At 47.8% G+C, this 18,768-nt stretch overlaps 10 protein-coding genes across 10 annotated transcripts; 5 read left to right on the top strand and 5 right to left on the bottom strand.

Annotated features, from left to right (window-relative positions):
• Positions 1–45: 45 nt before the first annotated feature.
• HD556DRAFT_1326908 (uncharacterized protein) lies at positions 46–851 on the bottom strand. The gene is made up of 4 exons (XM_041301563.1): positions 407–851; positions 215–351; positions 129–168; positions 46–68 (listed from the first exon to the last, which is right to left on the bottom strand). Exon 1 carries the CDS (start codon positions 793–795, stop codon positions 472–474), a length of 324 nt encoding a protein of 107 aa, XP_041166499.1. The 5' UTR covers positions 796–851; the 3' UTR covers positions 46–68; positions 129–168; positions 215–351; positions 407–471.
• A 139-nt stretch (positions 852–990) lies between these two features.
• Positions 991–2,407, top strand: HD556DRAFT_1226098 (uncharacterized protein; the record flags this gene model as incomplete). The annotated part of the gene is made up of 5 exons (XM_041297059.1): positions 991–1,081; positions 1,134–1,222; positions 1,284–1,776; positions 1,828–2,148; positions 2,196–2,407. 5 exons carry the CDS (start codon positions 991–993, stop codon positions 2,405–2,407), a joined length of 1,206 nt encoding a protein of 401 aa, XP_041166498.1.
• HD556DRAFT_487081 (uncharacterized protein) lies at positions 2,338–3,614 on the bottom strand. Its single transcript, XM_041310754.1, has 6 exons — positions 3,379–3,614; positions 3,164–3,324; positions 2,978–3,113; positions 2,802–2,927; positions 2,575–2,751; positions 2,338–2,526 (listed from the first exon to the last, which is right to left on the bottom strand). The coding sequence occupies exons 1-6, from the start codon at positions 3,515–3,517 to the stop codon at positions 2,519–2,521; spliced, it is 747 nt and encodes a 248-aa protein (XP_041166497.1). The 5' UTR covers positions 3,518–3,614; the 3' UTR covers positions 2,338–2,518.
• Positions 3,615–4,002: 388 nt separating this feature from the next.
• HD556DRAFT_1261627 (galactose-binding domain-like protein) lies at positions 4,003–4,924 on the top strand (the record flags this gene model as incomplete). The annotated part of the gene is made up of 6 exons (XM_041299060.1): positions 4,003–4,203; positions 4,268–4,296; positions 4,356–4,449; positions 4,500–4,603; positions 4,655–4,763; positions 4,820–4,924. The coding sequence occupies 6 exons, from the start codon at positions 4,003–4,005 to the stop codon at positions 4,922–4,924; spliced, it is 642 nt and encodes a 213-aa protein (XP_041166496.1).
• Positions 4,925–5,046: 122 nt separating this feature from the next.
• HD556DRAFT_486865 (uncharacterized protein) lies at positions 5,047–8,430 on the bottom strand. Its single transcript, XM_041310753.1, has 9 exons — positions 7,973–8,430; positions 7,712–7,900; positions 7,481–7,660; positions 7,366–7,431; positions 7,204–7,312; positions 6,135–7,155; positions 5,882–6,086; positions 5,364–5,822; positions 5,047–5,307 (listed from the first exon to the last, which is right to left on the bottom strand). Exons 1-9 carry the CDS (start codon positions 8,168–8,170, stop codon positions 5,170–5,172), a joined length of 2,565 nt encoding a protein of 854 aa, XP_041166495.1. The 5' UTR covers positions 8,171–8,430; the 3' UTR covers positions 5,047–5,169.
• Positions 8,377–9,442, bottom strand: HD556DRAFT_1326876 (uncharacterized protein). Its single transcript, XM_041301562.1, has 3 exons — positions 9,288–9,442; positions 9,170–9,238; positions 8,377–9,112 (listed from the first exon to the last, which is right to left on the bottom strand). The coding sequence occupies exons 1-3, from the start codon at positions 9,362–9,364 to the stop codon at positions 8,692–8,694; spliced, it is 567 nt and encodes a 188-aa protein (XP_041166494.1). The 5' UTR covers positions 9,365–9,442; the 3' UTR covers positions 8,377–8,691.
• A 262-nt stretch (positions 9,443–9,704) lies between these two features.
• HD556DRAFT_1437048 (P-loop containing nucleoside triphosphate hydrolase protein) lies at positions 9,705–11,995 on the top strand (the record flags this gene model as incomplete). Its single annotated transcript, XM_041305642.1, has 10 exons — positions 9,705–9,786; positions 9,840–9,890; positions 9,941–10,101; positions 10,151–10,420; positions 10,477–10,554; positions 11,253–11,350; positions 11,403–11,586; positions 11,642–11,733; positions 11,781–11,905; positions 11,958–11,995. The coding sequence occupies 10 exons, from the start codon at positions 9,705–9,707 to the stop codon at positions 11,993–11,995; spliced, it is 1,179 nt and encodes a 392-aa protein (XP_041166493.1).
• A 568-nt stretch (positions 11,996–12,563) lies between these two features.
• HD556DRAFT_486701 (isoprenoid synthase domain-containing protein) lies at positions 12,564–14,234 on the bottom strand. Its single transcript, XM_041310752.1, has 4 exons — positions 13,823–14,234; positions 13,294–13,767; positions 13,087–13,238; positions 12,564–13,032 (listed from the first exon to the last, which is right to left on the bottom strand). The coding sequence occupies exons 1-4, from the start codon at positions 13,856–13,858 to the stop codon at positions 12,759–12,761; spliced, it is 936 nt and encodes a 311-aa protein (XP_041166492.1). The 5' UTR covers positions 13,859–14,234; the 3' UTR covers positions 12,564–12,758.
• A 1,335-nt stretch (positions 14,235–15,569) lies between these two features.
• HD556DRAFT_1437046 (uncharacterized protein) lies at positions 15,570–17,340 on the top strand (the record flags this gene model as incomplete). Its single annotated transcript, XM_041305641.1, has 7 exons — positions 15,570–15,612; positions 15,674–15,788; positions 15,848–16,024; positions 16,078–16,349; positions 16,403–16,655; positions 16,710–16,878; positions 16,924–17,340. 7 exons carry the CDS (start codon positions 15,570–15,572, stop codon positions 17,338–17,340), a joined length of 1,446 nt encoding a protein of 481 aa, XP_041166491.1.
• Positions 17,341–17,787: 447 nt separating this feature from the next.
• Positions 17,788–18,692, top strand: HD556DRAFT_1437045 (uncharacterized protein; the record flags this gene model as incomplete). The annotated part of the gene is made up of 4 exons (XM_041305640.1): positions 17,788–17,986; positions 18,057–18,147; positions 18,199–18,430; positions 18,483–18,692. 4 exons carry the CDS (start codon positions 17,788–17,790, stop codon positions 18,690–18,692), a joined length of 732 nt encoding a protein of 243 aa, XP_041166490.1.
• Positions 18,693–18,768: the final 76 nt, after the last annotated feature.

The following is an 18,768-nucleotide window of genomic DNA, read 5'->3' as shown; positions in this document are numbered from 1 at the left end:
TTTCCAAGCAAAGAAAAATGAAGGAGACATGTTTCTATGCTTGTAAAGCTCGTCCAACTTCAACGGGCCTGAATAATACCGGCTACCTGAGGCGCCTTTATCCCCTTGCGAATCATCCATGCACGCACTTTACCAGGTCCACAACGTTTAAGCCGTTTTCGTACGTAACTGCAAGCTTGCTTTAACTTGAGTGTTGGGTACCCTGAATCTATACCTTGATGACAATAATCACAGCTATCAACGTCCTGCAGCTGCGGCTCGCTTGATAGGCTCAGGCTTGCTCAGATCATACGTCCGGCCTGCAGATCATGCACGTGGAAGACGAGTGAGCGCTGAAAGGTGGGGATGAATCTGAAAGAGGATGAGTGAAGTACTGGGTGTATGCATTGAAAAAAAGACCACAGACAATATTTGCGATCGCCTCGCACACCCTCATGCAATGAACAAGCGCGCTGAACGACTCGAGCCAAGTCAACAACTGCAGTGAAACGCACCAAAACTAGCTAACCCTAAGTTAAGTTGAATAGGGTTAGGGTGCATGGAAGCTTCGAAAATACAAAGATGCTTGTAGGCCACACAGCAGGAACGAACAAGATCATATATTGCATGTAGAGCCATCAAATTATACAAGGTAACATGAAGTCTACCACAAACGGAATGACAACAAGACCAAAAGACAGTAGCAAGCAAGAACGACTGTAAACTGAAAGACAACACGAAGAGCCACAAGGAGATGGGACAAAACATGATGAGAGACGGAGAACAAGACATTGAAGGGAAGACCCGCAGCAACATCAAGTGATGAAGACAATGTGGAAAGGGAGAGAAAGAAGGTGGGTCGTGGTTGAGGTAGGTCGGTGATGCCGTCAACCGTTCCTTGAAGCGGACTGTCCTGGGAACTTTTAATTATGTAATCCATCTTGAGATCACTATCAGCCAATTTAACATCGATAATACTTAGTGCCAAGTCTTTAAAAGCACCATATGGAAATGGTCGACAACGATCTTTCACGACTGTCGCGTCCAGATGATTACCAAAGGTATGGCAGACAGATGATACTTGAGGGCTTCGGCTTGGAAGGTGGGCCAAAATCCGGATCCATCTGCAACCGCTCACGCAAACCACCCAACAGGTCAGCTAAAACTACAGAATTCATCTGTAGTGGTTGTCGGAGCAGGGGGACTTGGTTGCCCCGCATTACAATATCTCGCTGCAGCCGGTGTAGGTACGTAGGCCCGTTTCTCAAAAAAACCATGCAACCCGGAGGACTCACGTTTGCTAGATAGGTCGCCTAGGCATAATCGACCATGACACGGTCGAACTGTCCAATCTCCAACGCCAGATACTTCATACGGATAAAACGATCGGCAACCCGAAAGCTGTGTCTGCAGCCCAAGCCATCGCTGCTCTGAACCCACGCGTCAATATTGACGTATGTCCCACTGCTCTCGATTCATCCAACGCGCTTTCTATTCTCGCACCGTACGATGTGATCCTCGACTGCACAGACAATGCTCCCACACGCTACCTCCTTTCTGATAGCGCCGTAAGGCTCAAAAAGCCTCTCGTCAGTGGAGCTGCCCAGAAATTCGATGGCCAGCTTTGCATATACAATCTAGGCGACGATGGCCCCTGCTATCGCTGCATATTTCCAAAGCCACCTGCGCCAGAAATGGCAGGATCGTGTGAGGAGACGGGTATACTAGGCGCTGTGACAGGGATCATCGGAAATCTACAGGCACTTGAAGCGATAAAGCTCATCACTGGTCTCCACGGTGAGTTGTACTAGCTGTTGCAGGGCTTATAGCTTCTGAAAGATTGCCAAGATGGTAGAGCGTCTCTACTTCTTTTCAGCGCTCTATCTGTCCCTCCGTTTCGCACCGTGAAGCTCAGATCAAGGAAGCCTACCTGCGCTGCGTGTGGGATCGAGGGCCAGAAAGTTGGCACCATCGAAGAAACCGATTATGTGGCATTTTGTGGTGGCGCACGGCCAAATTGGTTAGAGCGTGGTCTCAAAGCTGGCGAGCCTGAATCGCGGATATACGTCAAAGAACTGAAATCCATCTTCGAATCAAACATAAATCATACCATCATCGATGTGCGGCCAAGAACTGAGTTTGGTATATGTCGTCTTCCGAGGTCTACAAGTAAGTGATTTCCGGGCTAGAGGCACAGTCGTCTTATTAGTGTTCAGGTGTCCCGCTCAATATCCTGTTGGCTAACCCAGCGCCTCATCTTCCCTCAGACAAGTCGTGTCGGGTGTTTGTTCTATGCAGATTAGGCAACGATTCTCAAATCGCTGCGGACGCCATCAGGGCAATCGATTCCAATCTGATTGTAAAAGATGTTATCGGAGGCTTACGTGCATGGTCGAATGAGATAGATCCAACATTTCCTGTGTATTGAGGTAAATTACACTTGTTTCTCTTTCATGCGATGATCTATGGTAGAAGCTGGCAACTATACAGGTGGACCTCGAATTGAGACCCAAGATAATACATGTGTTGATCTTCCTTTTCACTTTCCTGGGAATGAATATGAAAAACGGGAAGCCAACAAAGCAAGCAGCGTACTTAGACCTGCCTTCAACCATTTGGGTATCTTTTTCCCGGTACTTGTGCTCGACGTTGTCGTGGGAGGTGTAGCAGACTTCTCTACCTTGCGAGGTTCGGCTTCAGCACTGGGGGGTTTCGGTAGCTCGATGGCGCTTGCTGCAATGGATGGCAATAGGGGTGCGGGGACATTCGTGCCTGTGAGCTTCGTGAGGAGCGATGCATGATTTCACCGCGAATGGACCTACCATTCAAAGATTCGTCTTCGAAACGCAGAAGGAGGACTGATGATGGGGCAAGCTGCAGTTGTGCCAAGCTTAAATCACGGACATTTGGGTCTGATACCTTCAAGTCGCGCTTGGGAGGAGATTGATCTACAAATGATGTCAAAGCCCGACCCATTGGAAGCTGCTAGCACACGAACATAGGATAAACTTGATAGGCTTTACATCATCTCGGAGGGACGAGCGCACAAATGCGTACACGGAGCGAATTTTGTCGGTAGAGGGAAAAATCTTCTCCAGCTGTGTTCGATCAGAGAACCTGACACGTATCGTTGTCTACATGTATTCAGCCCTAACTCAACTGACTCGGGACTGAAGAGACACACATTTGGCCATCGATCTCTCTTTGACTTCTCTGCTGCCTCTCGCTGAGCTCGTACTTGTAGCGGTGCATCAACTAGTGATCGTGTCCGGGCGCTTAATGTTGCTTGGGCAGCCTTCAGGTCGGCAGGAGATGGGGTGAAGTAGGAGTCTGGCAGTTCTTCTACTATAGAACTTACGATTAGTTACGAGGCAACATTTTCAAAACGTGGTAACCTACGAGGAGCGCTGGTGGTTGGTGAGTTTGGAGGCTTATACACCTTAAACTCAGTCGCGGGAGCATCTCCCGCACTACTGGAGCCTGGTGTAGATGTGCCACTATCCTGCGTAGGCGTAGATGATTGTGAATTCTCAGTCATGGACGTCGGATTCAAAGTAGCAGATGATCGATGACTGATCAAAGGGAAGATGTGTATTGGTACGTTGTACAACAATAAATAAACGTTTCGCAGTCTTACAATCTACAGATACGCCAGAAATTTTTACAAAAAACCTGTGAATGGAAGGAAGGTCAGTATCCACAAATTTCTTCTCAATGAAAGAGGATAAAAAATCAGAGGCTGCAGAGGTTGTCTCAGCTCACTCGCCTCAGGGCTGGCGGGCGAGCTAACCTTTTGGTGTAAGACGAGTGAATCGAACGCAAATTACTAGTAGCATCATGAAAAAAGGGATGAACTAGAAAACTTACCAGGTGCTCATATACCTGCGTCAGGAGGATGAGAAAGAAAATGGACAAAAGAAAGCGAAGTCTAGCAGCATTGTTTGGGTCTGTTTGATTGGCTTACGTAGCCAATTTGGAGTAGGATATGATCGATGACCGCTTTGTCTGAGATATTGTTTCCTCATGCCACACCATCATCACGACGGACACTGTAGCCACGAGAGTAACGACAACGACCATGAACATGATCATGGGACCAGCGACCTTGGTCCAAATGATAACCTGTTCCCGCACATCGACCGCGCCAACGTCGTCGCACTCAACGCCACAAGGGAAGGCTCAGTCGCTGTTAAACCCTGGGATCAGAGGAACAACGAGGAAGCTGTATGCCATGCCTCTCATACATGTGCTTGTGTTCGGGCATTGATCATGTTGAAATCATTTCTAGTTTTTGGAGTCGGATGCCGACGATCAGCTGTAAGGTCTCGCTGAATCGAGATCTTAACATTATGCAGCTCAAATAACATTCTATTGAGAATTCTACGTATCCCCTTTACCGGATCCATCAAGCTTCGGTCTTTATTATTGAAGACGGGCCCGGGCGACCAGACCCCCACAAAAGTCGCTCTGGTTGGTCTAAATCCCTAATTAACAACATGTTATTCACGTCCCACATGTAGTTTTCCAATCAGCCCAGCATGGATTTCAACGACGTTTCTGACAAGGTGCCTGTTCAAGAATTCGACATCCCTCAGGACAGGAATGTCGCGGAGTACGCTCTCAAGTACGTTTGATCCGTCTCTCCAGGAGAGTCATATTAACATTCACCCTCCAGGACGGCAAAGTTCAACAACGTTTCCTCCCTGACGTTATTTTTCCCTGCCTCGCAGGGTGCGGACACGACAAGGATTTATTATGTTGGTCTCCTTGGTCATTGGACTGAGGTATGCCAGTTCTTAAACCACTGTTTTCGATTCTCAAGACTCGTTCATTCTCTCAGCGCAAGAGCGATCCAGTCATCACTGTCTATGAAACTCAGGCTAATCTTGCCGACCACGAAAAGATTCAGGGCACAGACGGTAAATTCAATACAACGCAATCCTAATAAAATGCAGAATTCCTATACCATAATTACAATGCGACAAAACAGTGAAGTTCTTGGAGTGTGTACAAGATAGCATGCAAGTGCTTGTGATGATGTATAGTAGAACATAACAATCAATGTAAAAGTCTGAAACCATGCTTGACATCGCTTACATCACAATATATCCATCATTTTTGTTCTCCAGGGACAAGCAATGGCTTGAAGAACCAGGCTCCAAAGCCAATAAAGAAATTAGGACGACCTCATCAATCACGAGGGTTCATCCCTTGTCCATTCGCACTCCGTTGCATAAACGACTGCATCATCTCACTATTCACTGTGGACCCCACGCCGCCAAGCTGCATGCCCCCGTTGATTTGCCTCTGCGGTACCCCACCACCGCCCTGTTCATGTCGAATTATCAATATATCTCACGTAAGTGTACCATATAATAACTTACAAACATATTCATTGGCATATTCGATCCATTCGAAAATGGACTCATATTCTGCATTCCCACACCAGGTGCTGGTGCCTGTACCTCCTGCTGCATTGCCCCTGCCTGTAGTTGTTGGTGCTGCTGGAGTTCTCGTTGCCGCTGCCGGATTTTCTGCTGGAGTGCGAGTTGTTGCATGAAGCGCCTTTGCTGCTGCGGGTCAAGGCCCTGAAGTCGCGTCAGCATCTCAGGGGTGAAGACGCCTGGGGGTTGTGATTGTGGTTGTTGTAGTTGTTGCAGTGGCAGTTGTGGTTGTTGTAGTTGTTGCGGTTGCGGTTTTGGGCCGTCAACTTTGCCAGAGCCCGGTAGATCCGGAAGTCCAGTGACAGGGAACACTGCGCCCACTAGCTTGTTACTCATCGGGAACACGATCATATTCTGTGACATAGTCCCCGAAGGAAGTTGCCACGCCACTATGCCAAACTGAATATCAAAGACTGTCAGTAGGAACGACAGAAAGCGAGAATGGACGGAACACTCGCTGTTCGTGCTTCCATCATGATCCTCATCAACGCATTATGAGCCGCGTCATTTTTTTTCTGTTCAATGCTTCGTGCTTGGGGCCTGAACTGAGCTATCACAGCAGATTGGTGGTGTTTTTGAAGCCACGACTTTAAATCTGATGGATCCTTCAGTCCTCCTTGTGGTATATCGATGAACATTCTCTCGGGCCATGTTTCCGTGTGGCTGCACAAGGAATTAGTACTAGACCACAGAAACTGTCCGATGACGTACGGTTGACCTTTAGAACTCATAACGGCGGCCACCTGCACTTCAAACCCCTTTGGTTGTCCAGCATGCTGTATAGTGAAAGAGCCTTCCCATTGATTTGGCCCTCCTGAGATTGCCGAGGTTGAGGCCTGAGGCTGAGGCTGAGGCTGGGGCTGAGACTGATGCTGAGAGGTAGATCCAGAAGCAGGCGGATGGGCTGGTCGGGGTTGAGGTGAACCGGAAAAGGTTGGTCCTGGGATACCAGTCTTGTTGAGCAACTTGTGCATTTGCGCTGCGAGCTCTGGATTCGCGTATGGTGTTGTTCCCGAACGCGCCTGCATGAGGTGTATTAGTGCCTGCTGATCTGTCAGCGGTGGCTTCTGCTCCTCCATGGGCGCAGACACCGTTAGCGGTGCTACATGTTCCGACTTTATGTTGCTCGCCGCCGGTTGGGGCTGAGGCTGAGGCTGAGGCGTTTCTCCCGACCCCCCTGCACCTGAATTCGAACCACCCATTGCAGGCCTATTCGCTATTGTATACAAAATAGTCTTGATCTTCATCGCCTGCTGATATTTCGCGACGCGCTCCATCTGAAGTGATTCGACATCTGCAGCGTTCCCGGCAGATTGTGCTTCCTGGAGTTTGGCTTCGATGACTTTAATCTCGACTTCGAGAGCTTTTCCGCGCTCGACTACCATGTTGACATTGGGGGGGAATGTGTGTTGCGTGGGGGGAGCATTAGGGTTTGGAGCATTGGAAGGTAGGTGTGCGACAGGTTTTGCAGGGAGTTTTGCAGGGCTAGGTGCAGATGTCGTGGTTGCGTGCGGAGGTATGGGAGAAGGTTGGAGCAATTGCGAACGTGGTTGAGGTAGGGTGGAAGGTGGGACGGAAGGTGTGAGAACCTGCCGAGAAGGTGGTCTCTGGCCTAGTGGACCGGCACCTCCTCCAGGAGGACGCGGGCTAAGTGCTGGTGAGCTTTTCTCGTTGACCTTCTGTCGTTTTGTATCTGGTGTTTGAGGAGATTCGTTTGAACGCTTTGCAACGTCTGGGATTTGTGAGCGGGGGAATAGGAGGGAGGTTCGTGAAAACTCACTGAGTTTTGGGGTCTGCACATGCGACAGTAGGGGAAATCCGGAAAGCATGAGTACATGTGGTGGGTAGACAGTGAACCAGGGATTTGTTTGTGGAGCTGGTGCTGAGGTCTGAGGAAGAAGAGTTTTGAATGACAATGCGCCAGACATAAATGTGAACTGACGGCAGACTGGACATCCTGGAACTGTTGTATTTGTTGTAGTGTGACAAGACTCAGATTGATTTTTCTCTATGAGGCAGGTCAAATTAATGTGGAAAGTTGATCCGAAGGTACTAACCTTCTTGAGTTCTACTGGTAGCGTGTCCCATGATACTGAGTCGAGATGCGAAAGGTTATTGCATAAGGGCCTTTGCGCAGAATCGGGTGGACTTCCAGCGATATGTATTATATGCGAAACGTGCATTCGACCATCCTTCGGACCAGTCAAGGCAAGCGAGTTATGCAAGATGTCAAAGAGCTTCCGTCATAGCTTAGAGTGAGAAGTAGGTCAAGGTACGGTGGTACGCACCTCGATAGCAGCAACCATTCCCTCCAGGGCGGATAGCCCCCTTGCACCGATCACTGAACCAATTCCTAATTTCCTGGGATCCTCACGCAATTCCTTCATCACAAAATTTGGGGAGAGAAAGAAACGTTGTGATAACAGCGGACTGGGATATGTATCCGCAGCGCCATACGTCACTAAAGCTAGTCGGAACTAAATACATCATCCATACAGGTCCATACTCAGCATGTTGTTTGTCAGAAGAATGATCCGGGTAAAACTTACATTATGCCCATGGTATGCTTCGTTCAGACGCTTGAGAATTGGTAGGATGTACGCTGTGAGTACACGACTCCATTCTGTAGCGAGTGCTAGGGAGGCATCGATGACACAGGCGACAGCGAGTACTTCCTGACTTGCATTGGACTGAGCTTGAACTTCAAGTTGTGATACTTGTTGCTGCGATTGCAACTGATTGAACATGGGAGAAAGTTAGGAAAAAGTGACGATCACAGCCTCACAGGACCTGCTTCAAGGTCCACAACGAGCCCGCAACGAGCCCACAAATGATGTTAAGCAGAATATCGCGGAGTCAAATTATGATGGAACGTGGTCAATGCTGGTATCACGGGGGTTTCGATGTTAGGTCGATCCGACGGATGCGCGTTCCTTGATAATAATATATGAAGGATCTTTGTCACTCCATCACTGCTTGATCACCGCTTCGGTTACTAGTAACTACTACACAGGGATTTCATTTAATGAATGACATTGCAAGGGTCCAAACAGTGGTATCAAGCTAAATAAGTACTGTTGTCGATAGACCAAGGGGACAACAGGCTCCAGAGTAACTAAAGTAACCCGAGATAACATGCAACGAGTGTCTATGTAGTGACTAGGCGACACAGCAGCCATGAAGTTGATGTGATCATCGCACATCAAAAGTCCATCTACGACTGTCCTATCGACTGTCCTTCGCCTCACATTGGTATAAAACGTACGCCTTATAACATTACGAAGTATGCACCACCACCGATGCCAAGCATCGTGCTTGCTACCAGTCCATACCAACCGCTGGAGAGTGAGAATGCACGGCGGGTTGCACCAGACGTTGCTGCTGCGCCTGTCCCGACTGAAGCCACATACGATGAGTAGTTGAGGATTGTGCCGGTGGTTGATGGGGTTGGTAATACAGTGGCAGGCCCTGAAGGTGTGAAGGTTGCTAACACGGCGACTGTGGAGCCAGCTGCGTTTGTTGTGGTATAAGTGTATGGGGTAGGTCCCCCTGGTGTTAGGACTGTTGTTCCGGGTTGTTCTACGGGGCCTTGATTCTGTGTGGTCGAAGTAGTTGCTATAGTTTGGAGTGGCCCAGTGGTAGTAGTTGAGAGGGTATTTGTGGTAAGAGAGTTCGTAGTCACGGTTTGCCTGTTACATTATGAGCATGTCCTTCAAGGCTAAATTATGAACAACGAATTCACTCACACTGTTTGTGTTGTAGCAAGACCGTTAACAGGGTTTGTTGTAACGACTTCCACGACTGTAGCGCCGCCGCTGGTCCAGTAAGACAAAAACTCAGTGTAGAAAGGGCTGATAATCATACATATTTGTGACAGTCAATGTCTGAGCGTGTGCCCACGACGCCAACAGGGCGATTACAGCTAGTACAACGCTCTTCATCGCGTTCTTGACAAGGAAGATGCGCTTGTCGTTGTCTGGGTAGCCGCGAGCGTGGTATGCCGCAGTGCTTAGGTATCAACCCATCGGCAGGATACCTTCCATATTGGGATATGTCCTGCCGAAAGTCACCTCGTATTACGGCCGTGAGAGTGCCATAAAGGGACAACTTCCCCGAAATTTTCTCTTTCTTGCAGAGCTCGTGACTAGTTTTTTTTGGGAGATGATAGATCGATGGCGGCAATTCTGCCTGCATCGTCTTCCCCATACATCTACTGCGTCTTGTTTTATTTTTCTGCGGCCGTTTTCTGCGTCGTACACACTTCAAGCTAAGAAGAAGAAAATGCCTCCCAAGAAGGCTCCTGCTGCAGAGAAAAAGGTATTGCTTGGTCGTCCAAGCAATAACTTGAAGATCGGTATCGTTGGTATGCGCTTATCATCCTGGAATCGAATTCAAACTCAATCACAATCCGTACAGGTCTTCCGAATGTTGGAAAGTCATCTTTCTTCAATGTTCTATCCGACACCGGTGCGGATATAGCCCTTTGCGGGTACGCGTCCGAGTCTCAAATATTTTAGATTTGGGAAAGGCTGCCAACTTTCCATACGCAACAATCAACCCAGAAGAAGCGCGCATCCCCGTGCCGGATGTGCGTTTCGATTGGCTTTGCGATCTGTACAAGCCCGCCTCGCGCGTGCCTGCTTTCCTCACCTGCATTGATATTGCAGGTCTTACTGCGGTACGTTCATGACCCATGTACCCTGATTTGTCCACCGACATATTTCCAGGGTGCATCAACAGGTGCAGGACTTGGAAATGCATTCTTGTCTCACGTTCGCGCTGTCGATGGTATCTTCCAGGTCGTCCGTGCCTTTGATGACGCCGAAGTCATCCATGTAGAGGGCGATGTTGACCCTCTTCGTGACATGGAGATCATTCAGACCGAGCTTCGCCTCAAGGATATTGAATGGGTCGAGAAGCACCTTGACGGCCTCAAGCGCTCTGGTCGATCGCTTGGCAACAACAGTTTGGCGGATAAGGCTAGGAAGGAAGAAATCGTGCGTCTCGCTGGAAACGTTGTTTGGTGTGTAGCTGGTGCAGACTCACGCTGTAGGCAACAGTTGAAAAAATCTACAAGGCCCTTACCGTCGATGGCAAGGATATCAGGAAGTGCGAGTGGAACAATAAAGAGGTAAGTCTTTCTTATCCTCACCATTATTTTTTTTGCCAGCACTTTGGTTTGTACCCTGATGAAAAAGAGCCTTTGCTCGATAACCCAGCTCGTTGAGGAGGGAGTAACGCCCCGCTATTCCTTTGAGATAATTGTTTTTTCTGATTCCTTCTTTGCTGTCGTAATCTTCGTCTACCATACTGACCGTCATCTTACAGGTAAATATTTTATTCTTGTTACCGCTTTTATGCGATGAAAAAGAGCTTTGCTCGATAACCCAGCTCGTTGAGGAGGGAGTAACGCCCCAACATTCCTTTGAGATAACTATTTTTCTGATTTGTTCCTTGTCTTCCGCAATCTTTGTCCACCGTGCTGACCGTCGTCCTACAGGTAAATATGATATTCTCATCATCGCCTTTGAACGATGAAAAAGAGCTTTGCTCGATAACCCAGCTCGTTGAGGAGGGAGTAACGCCCCAATATTCCTTTGAGATGACATATTTTTCTGATTCTTTCTTTGTCATCTGCGGTCTTCATCTACCATACTGACCACCATCCTACAGGTAAATACCATATCTCGATATCATTTTTGAGCTATGAAAAGAGCATAAACTCGCTTAACTCAGCGGGAGTAACGCCCCAACATTCAATAATGTTTTTTCTACTCTCTAACCTTCACAAACTTGCTATTTTCTTGGCGCACGCTAATCCCACCGTAGATCGAGGTCGTGAACGGCCTTACCCTACTGACTGCCAAGCCTATCACTTACCTCGTCAATCTCAGCGAGAAGGACTACATCCGCAAGAAGAACAAGTGGTACAGCTTTTATCCAACTCTCTTTGTCACCACAGCCCACACCCGCATACAGGTTAGCCAAGATCAAGGGCTGGATTGACGCACACAACCCCGGGGACCCTCTCATCCCATTCTCTGTATCACTGGAGGAACGTCTTGCGCAACTTCCAGACGATGAGCGTGCCGAGGCTCAAAAGGAACCGGGAGCACAGAGTGCCCTCGGCAAGATAACACAGGCGGGGTATTCCAGTCTTGACGTGGGTCTCATCCGTTGGTCGCTGATCGGTCATTGATCCGAATTTTTAATCACAGTTAATCCGTTACTTCACCTGTGGACCTGATGAAGTGCGTGCATGGACGATTCGCAAGGGGACAAAGGCGCCTCAGGCGGCCGGTGTTATTCAGTATGCTGATTTTTATTTTTATTCTACCTCTTCTCACACTTATGCAGCTCGGACTTTGAGAACAAGTTCGTTTGTGGTGAAATCATGACGTACGAGGACCTTAAGGAGAATGGAAGCGAAGCTGCTGTGAAGGCTGCAGGTAAACTGAGACAGCAAGGCAAGCCTTATGAGAGTGGGTTCTTCCCGTCGTTTCCTTGAGACTATCACTGATGGACGGACGACAGTGGTGGACGGAGATATTGCTTACTGGAAATCTGGTTAATTCGACGGATGGTCAAGAAGTTGGGGCTGTTGTACGTTGCATACATACTTGTGCTAGATGAGGCAAGTAGGATAATCGCTTTGTTTGATGATCGATGTTTTGTGAAGAATCCTGATATTACATTGGGGTCACGTCGCTTCTCCTTGTTGATGCAGATGTTGCGCTGCATTGAGGCATTCAAGTTCGTGGCAATAAAGTTTACAAATGTTGAGCCCTGACTATACCAGACGCTAACAGCAGTCCGAATCCATTATATGTCACCCAGGAAAAAATCAGGCCATTCGGGCTTGGCAAGTGAAAGTCAGGTAAAATAAATAAGACATGCATATGTATATGTAGGACATCACTGTACTGACTAGCAAAGGAGATTTACTACCATACGATGATCAATCCTGCTGTTATTTATTACGGTGCACCTATCATAGTCATGCCGAGTCAATGACAGACTAAAGGCTGTGTAAGGGCAGGAACTACCAAGTAATTGTATTATTCAGTGGAGTCAACTTATAAAAATGCAGTGCGAAGTGTATTAATATTTACAGCAATGACTTTACATACACTGAATTAGCCCAGAGGTAATAAGTACGTTGGGAAAAATGCACACATTCTCATCAAACCACTCGGAACTGGAGGGAGCAAGAGCTTAAGGGGCAGGAAATCTAATGGCGCCTGGCAGATATTGTAAACGTGATAGCTAGCGCTCTACTTGAATAGGTGATCAACATACAGAAAATGTTGAGAAGGACCGTAAGAACGGTATCCATTAAGAAGATGACCTTTCCGACATGACCTCTTCCAGCTTGTACCTTTTTACGGTAGTATGGGCTTTGATAAACCCATCGAAAAATGCGACATAGGCGTCATGTGCCTCAGGACATGGTCTCAGAAATTCGAGGATATTTTGATGTGCTTGCACAGTTTTCTCGATGAGTTCCTGGAGAGCGTCCTGCTTGGTCAGACCACGAGAGGCTGCCATGAGCGACAGGTAGTTTGCGGTGTCGCCTTGGATCTCCTCTTTGTAGTGTGACAATATATCACTGAATCATGGCAGGTCAGAAAGGTTAACAGAAAATCATTGATGTAGTAGTCACTTTGCGTGGTTTAAGACTATGGCTAGATCCGGCATGCATTGAACGTATTCACGAAGCGGGAGTGTGCAAGGAAAAACACAGTATGCGTACGCATACGGTATGCCTGATAGCATCCTAGAATACTCGGGGTATGAGGGAGTCCGCGGCGAGATCTGTTCACATGAAGGGTTACAGATCGACGCTTCCTTTATATGAGAGATACCATACCGTCATATCTTTGGTCTCATTGTCAAGTAAAATGGAAGACACAAAGTCGAGCGCGGACGTCACGATAAAATTTGACACCGGTGCAGAATAATAACAAGCGACCTCCCGCAAGAGCCCGTCATACGCACTCATAACTAGATGCCCCTGCGGCTGGCAATTCGCGAAGCGCTCGTTGAAATGGTACACATGCACTATATATTCTGGCCTGATCATCATGTCGTCGATGCAGGCGCCTATGGCGGTGAAGAGGCAGATCCACATCTTGGTTGCATTGTCCGGGAGGTGGTCGTAAGCGTTGGACATTACGGCCGCGCCAATGGCCATGTATGGGAGGATGGCGTCCATCGGATAGCCTCGTTTGGTGGCCTCCTGGCAGCATTCGGAGTACCACGTCTCGTCAAGCGGGCCATTCTTATATTGCAAACCACAACGCTGAAGAAATCCGGTGATGGACTGGCGGATGCTTCCTAGAACCTATATTCAACATCAAAATAGGGACATGGAAGGGTATTAAAACACAAGCACGTACTTTGCTATCGAGAGTGGATGTGGACAGGCTGCTCATCGTGATTGTGAAAACTTGTAGAGAGATTGAAGATTGGAGAAAGAATGGGTTGCATGTACCCTGTACTTATACTAGTCTATGGTCTATGACGTATGTCGATTCGTCGACGAAGGAGAGTCTTGTATGCTATACGGGACCGTCCCCGGGCTGGCACCCACATGACATGCCATGACTGTAGAGCAATCGCCACATAACGTTGATCTTGTGCAGATCACGTTGCAACTACATGACCAGAGACTTCGCGCTCGATATAATCCCTTCGGAGGCAATATCCTATAACCAGATCAAATGCTATCAGATAGGCTGCTAATGAAGCGGCAAACGTGGTCCTTTCGAAGCGGCAACGCTGGAAGCTTGGAACCTAGGTAAGTATGGAGATAATTGTGTCTCCATTTCCAATCTCACTTGGGGGGAGCGTGATTTTTAGGGGATTGCTGGGCCGCAGTGTTATCAGAGATATAAAAAAATGCGCGCTCCGAGTCCGTCGACTAAAGGGAATGTAACTGTGAAATCAGTGGCCCGCAGCCGATGCGATGTCATCTGACGCTTTGTGATTTTGGAGTGGGATGAAGCTTTTTGATGACTTACAAAAAATACATTCATAAATTCTTCGAGAAGCGCAGATACTCACCTGATAACCATAACACCTACCCTTGAAAAAGAAAGAGTGACTGTAAGGTTTGGCTACGAGAGACTAGTAAGCGTTGCAACGTGATATAACTCACGCTAGTTAATTTGACCTCGCGGAATTAGCAGTGATGATCTGGTCTCAGAGGACATTAACCAATCATCGTTGCAGTCTCACAGTCGAGACTTCTGAGCGTAAGAGATCTGTAAGATGTGTGTAAACATGCATCTAAGTAAAGCCCAGTCATAGGCCCGAAAGAGCCGGGAAAGTCCATGATGCAGCCAGGGCCCCCGTGAATGAAGTTCGCATTGAGAATTGTGAGTATGATATATGACGGTCGACCACCTTATAAGCGTACCACACGGCATCGATGATCTGCTAGTTGTCACTTTTGGCAGCGTCGTTTACGGGAAATATCTCAGCTTACTACGTGGCAAAGCCTGTTGCTTAGTGCCCGACGTGGGTCTGAGTCTCTGAGAGTGTGTCCGGGTACCAGAGCACCTCTGCCCTGGTAGCAGTGTACGACTTTCCATCATGATGAATGATGTCGCGGAATGTTCGTGGTCTTGTCGGGACAATATTCCTGATTCGCTTACGTTCAACCACAGCGATCTCAACTAAAACTCCGACACTTGACCACTGTCACAGGTAATCATTGCAACCGAACAAGCCCTTGGCAAACTGAGATTGTGTTCGACCTCCACTAACGTTGGGATCGCAATTGCCATGAAATGAGCCATCTCTACAAGCACCTTCGAATCCACCAAGTATTCGGAGCGAACACAGACGTTGGAAAGACTATCATCACTACTGCTCTCATTCGTATGGTGGATGTTTGGTTACAGTTCGACTTCCCGAGATGCCGGACAGATTTTCAATGTCCGATTGCTGTTTGGTTCCAGTAATATTGTTTCTTCGTGTATATCCCTAGTTATATTCTACTAGAGCGATTTTGTACAGAATGGCAATCTAAATTCCTCAGCGGTCCAGAGGGGGTTGTAAGTTGTGAATCCATGGTTCATTGTATCAATAGATCTTCTCATTGAACCACCGACGCAGGCTGGCGCTTCAAGGCTTGCTCTAATGCCCAACCCGCAAGGCAAAAATGGGAGAGGTGTTGTTAGTCGTAAGTGCATTTGAAACTGGGTTCAGTTAACTCAATCACACTGGCGCTAATTACTTTGCAGCTCCAGATGCAATCATAAGACCGCTTGTAGAGCAGTATGTTGCCAATGGTTACAGCAATCAAGAGATCATCTCTCGTCTTCGGGCACACCAGGAGACTAGCAAGTTCAATATATCGTGAGTCATAGCTACTTAAACATACCTTCAAACAGAGCTTCTGACGTTTGCATTATCAGACTGAGCCTCTTGAAAAAGCGACGTTCGCAGTGGGGAGTTACATCTGCCCGTGGTCAAGCGCACACGATTGAAAGCATTGGACCTGCCGTCGAGCGTGTTCGTCAACGGTTCCCCAAACAGGGCTCGCACGACATGAAGCAAACCCTTAGGCAAGAGGAACATATTATGGTTCCAAGGTTGTATATGATGCTCTGCTGCGACACATTTACACTGATTGAATTGTTTTCAGAGACTTAATACTGTGGTACATGAACCTTCACCATCCGGATGAAGTTCAGCGCCGGAAGAGTCGCCGGCTCAAACGCAGCACCTTTTGGACTGCAGGTCTTCACGACATTTGGGTTTTTGACCAACACGACAAGTGGCGTCGTTTTCAGCTCTTCCTACATGTTGGTATCGAGCCGTTCTCAGGGCGAATACTCTGGCTCAAGATCTGGTGGACCAATCACAATCCACGCTTGATCTGTGGCTGGTATTGTGACACGGTCCAAAGCCTTGGAGGTAATTATTTGCATCCAGTCTCAATTGTCAGCCTACTAATGCAATCATTCAAGCTATGCCTCTCGTTACCCAAAGCGATCCAGGCACAGAGAACAATGGGATTGCGAATGGTCACACCATGCTTCGTCATCTTCAAGATCCAGGTCTAGCACGCACCCTGCAGCACAAGTTCAGAGGCGACCATCGCAATATAAAGCCAGAAATTTTCTGGAGCCAATTGCGCCGTCGCTGGACTCCAGGTTTCGAAGATATTCTCGATTTCGGTTTGAGTGCAGGCATCTATAACCTGGATGATGCACTCGAAAGGTTTTTCTTTTATGTCTTTGATATTTTCTTGCACTAACGCTGTGTGGAACATAGACTTGTATTTCACTTTGTTTTCATTCCGTGGCTCCAGCATGAGCTCGATCTTTTTGCCGATAAGTTCAACAACACTAAACCCCGCTTCAACATGCACAAAATCCTACCACATGGTCGCCCCAATGATATCTTCGATTGCCCTGAGAAATTTGATTGTCGGGACTTCTCTGTAAGCTGTCAGACACATTCTTGTCCATATATTAATGTTTTGCAGGTGATCGTCGATAATTCCTCACTTGAGCAGGTCCGGAAAACATATGCTCCTTCCGATCACCCCGTTTTTCTCTTGGTACCCCAGGAATTCTCCCAGCAGGCTACAGCATTCATGTCTGAGCTCGGTCATACTGTACTGACTCGTGACAATATCTGGGACACGTATTCAGGTCTTCTTATGTGCTTTAGAGCCATTGAAGGCGAGGATCCCATTCGAAGTGTCATCACCGCACAGCCAAAAATCCCGTGCAACGGTGAAAAACTAATTGGGTCTGAGGAGATGGATGTTCTGGATTTACCGCCATTTGTCGAAGGGGCTGGATATCGTGTACCCACTGGTGAATCTGCGGCAGTCAACTCATCAGATGAAGAGTCTGACTTCTATGAGTTTACCTGGACAGATGAGGAGGCAATTTAGATTCAGCAAGTCGAGTAGTACTGTAGTCTATCTTAGTCCGCATCTGTTGGTGCCATTGATATTGTAGTACAATTGATTTCCTGTTCGAGGCTGGTATCACTGGTGTCAGTATTGCATACCACCTTATCAAACTCTTCTTGCTTTCCCTCGAACAACTGCTCAGGATCATGATGCTCGAAGCAAGAGATTTCTGTTAGTCGGTCTCATGTTGATCATGATGTCTTCTGATGTGTTTGAGTCAGGCTCAGTCAGTCGGTCCAGTGCGTCAAAGGGCTAGCTATCAGGCTACAGGATCTGGGAAGACAGACACCTTTATTCGACCACTTGAGAATCACACTTCAAAAGAACAACCGTGACTGCGAATCACTCGGAAAATCACTTGGACTATTATATGTCTAACATGGTTCAAAAGCCTCCAGCATCCCTTGCTCGTCCTCTGAATCCACCATGGCAGACTTTACTCCCATGAATCCAAACAGCTGGAGACTTTGTCAGCGTTGCAACACACGCTTCGAATCAACTGTACCATTTACATATGTGCGTGGTAAAGACGGCTCAGGCCGTACGTGTTGCCCGACCTGTGCAAAGCATTATGAGGGACGTAAAGCTATAGAACAGACTCGAGGCCAGCAAGCTACAAGCATCGGTGAGTCCAACTTTGATGAGTCCAAGTCTAAGTCCAATACTAATCAAATTCATTATCATTCATGTCACAGACTTCACAGCTGCTGAGCCCTCGAGACATGAGCTGGTAAAAGCAATGTCAGCAGCGCAACGTGGAGGTTTGTCATGCTCTGAGGGCTTCCGGTTTGTGTATGAAGCTTAATAGTACTATCTTATAGACAACATCTTTCCCAGTCAGCGCTTCGGCCATCCAGCCCACATGCTGGCAGGTGACCACGGAAAAATGCTTCCTCCTCCAGTTCCTGCACACGCAAGCATGGGATATACACCCAATCATGCCGTGCACCAGCTGCATCGCAGCAAGATGGCTCAGGCAGCATCGTCAGGGCGCTTCCATCAAGTCATGATTCGAGTCGCCTTACATCACCTGAAACCAGAGGGAAAGTCGGGCACAGTGTTAGTTGGTGTAGGTCATATCAATTCTAACTTGCACTGCTCTCAACTTGCGAAATTTACAGAATATTGAACGTGATGTGCGTGTTGCGCTCAACATCACCCTAGCTCAGCTCCAGTCCGAGGTAATCAACCAGCTCAAACCATTATGGGCAGAGTGGTCACGCAGCCACTCTCTCTCCCTCTATAGCCTGGAAATGCACAAATCACCAAAGCTGATTCTTTACGACCCGAGACAACCATCCATTGGCGCTAATGAACCAGTCCTACAATAATTCTTCGTGCGTGCAACGCCTAAGGACCCCACACCCAAATTTTATGCAAACGCCCGTGTCGCCATCTTACCCAGCC

The sequence above is a fragment of the Suillus plorans genome (assembly GCF_016647745.1).
Source record: "Suillus plorans strain S12 chromosome Unknown HD556scaffold_3, whole genome shotgun sequence".
NCBI classification, from domain to species: Eukaryota; Fungi; Basidiomycota; class Agaricomycetes; order Boletales; family Suillaceae; genus Suillus; species Suillus plorans.
The sequence above is the reverse complement of the archived record's forward strand: the minus strand, read 5'-3'. Positions and strand labels throughout refer to the sequence as shown.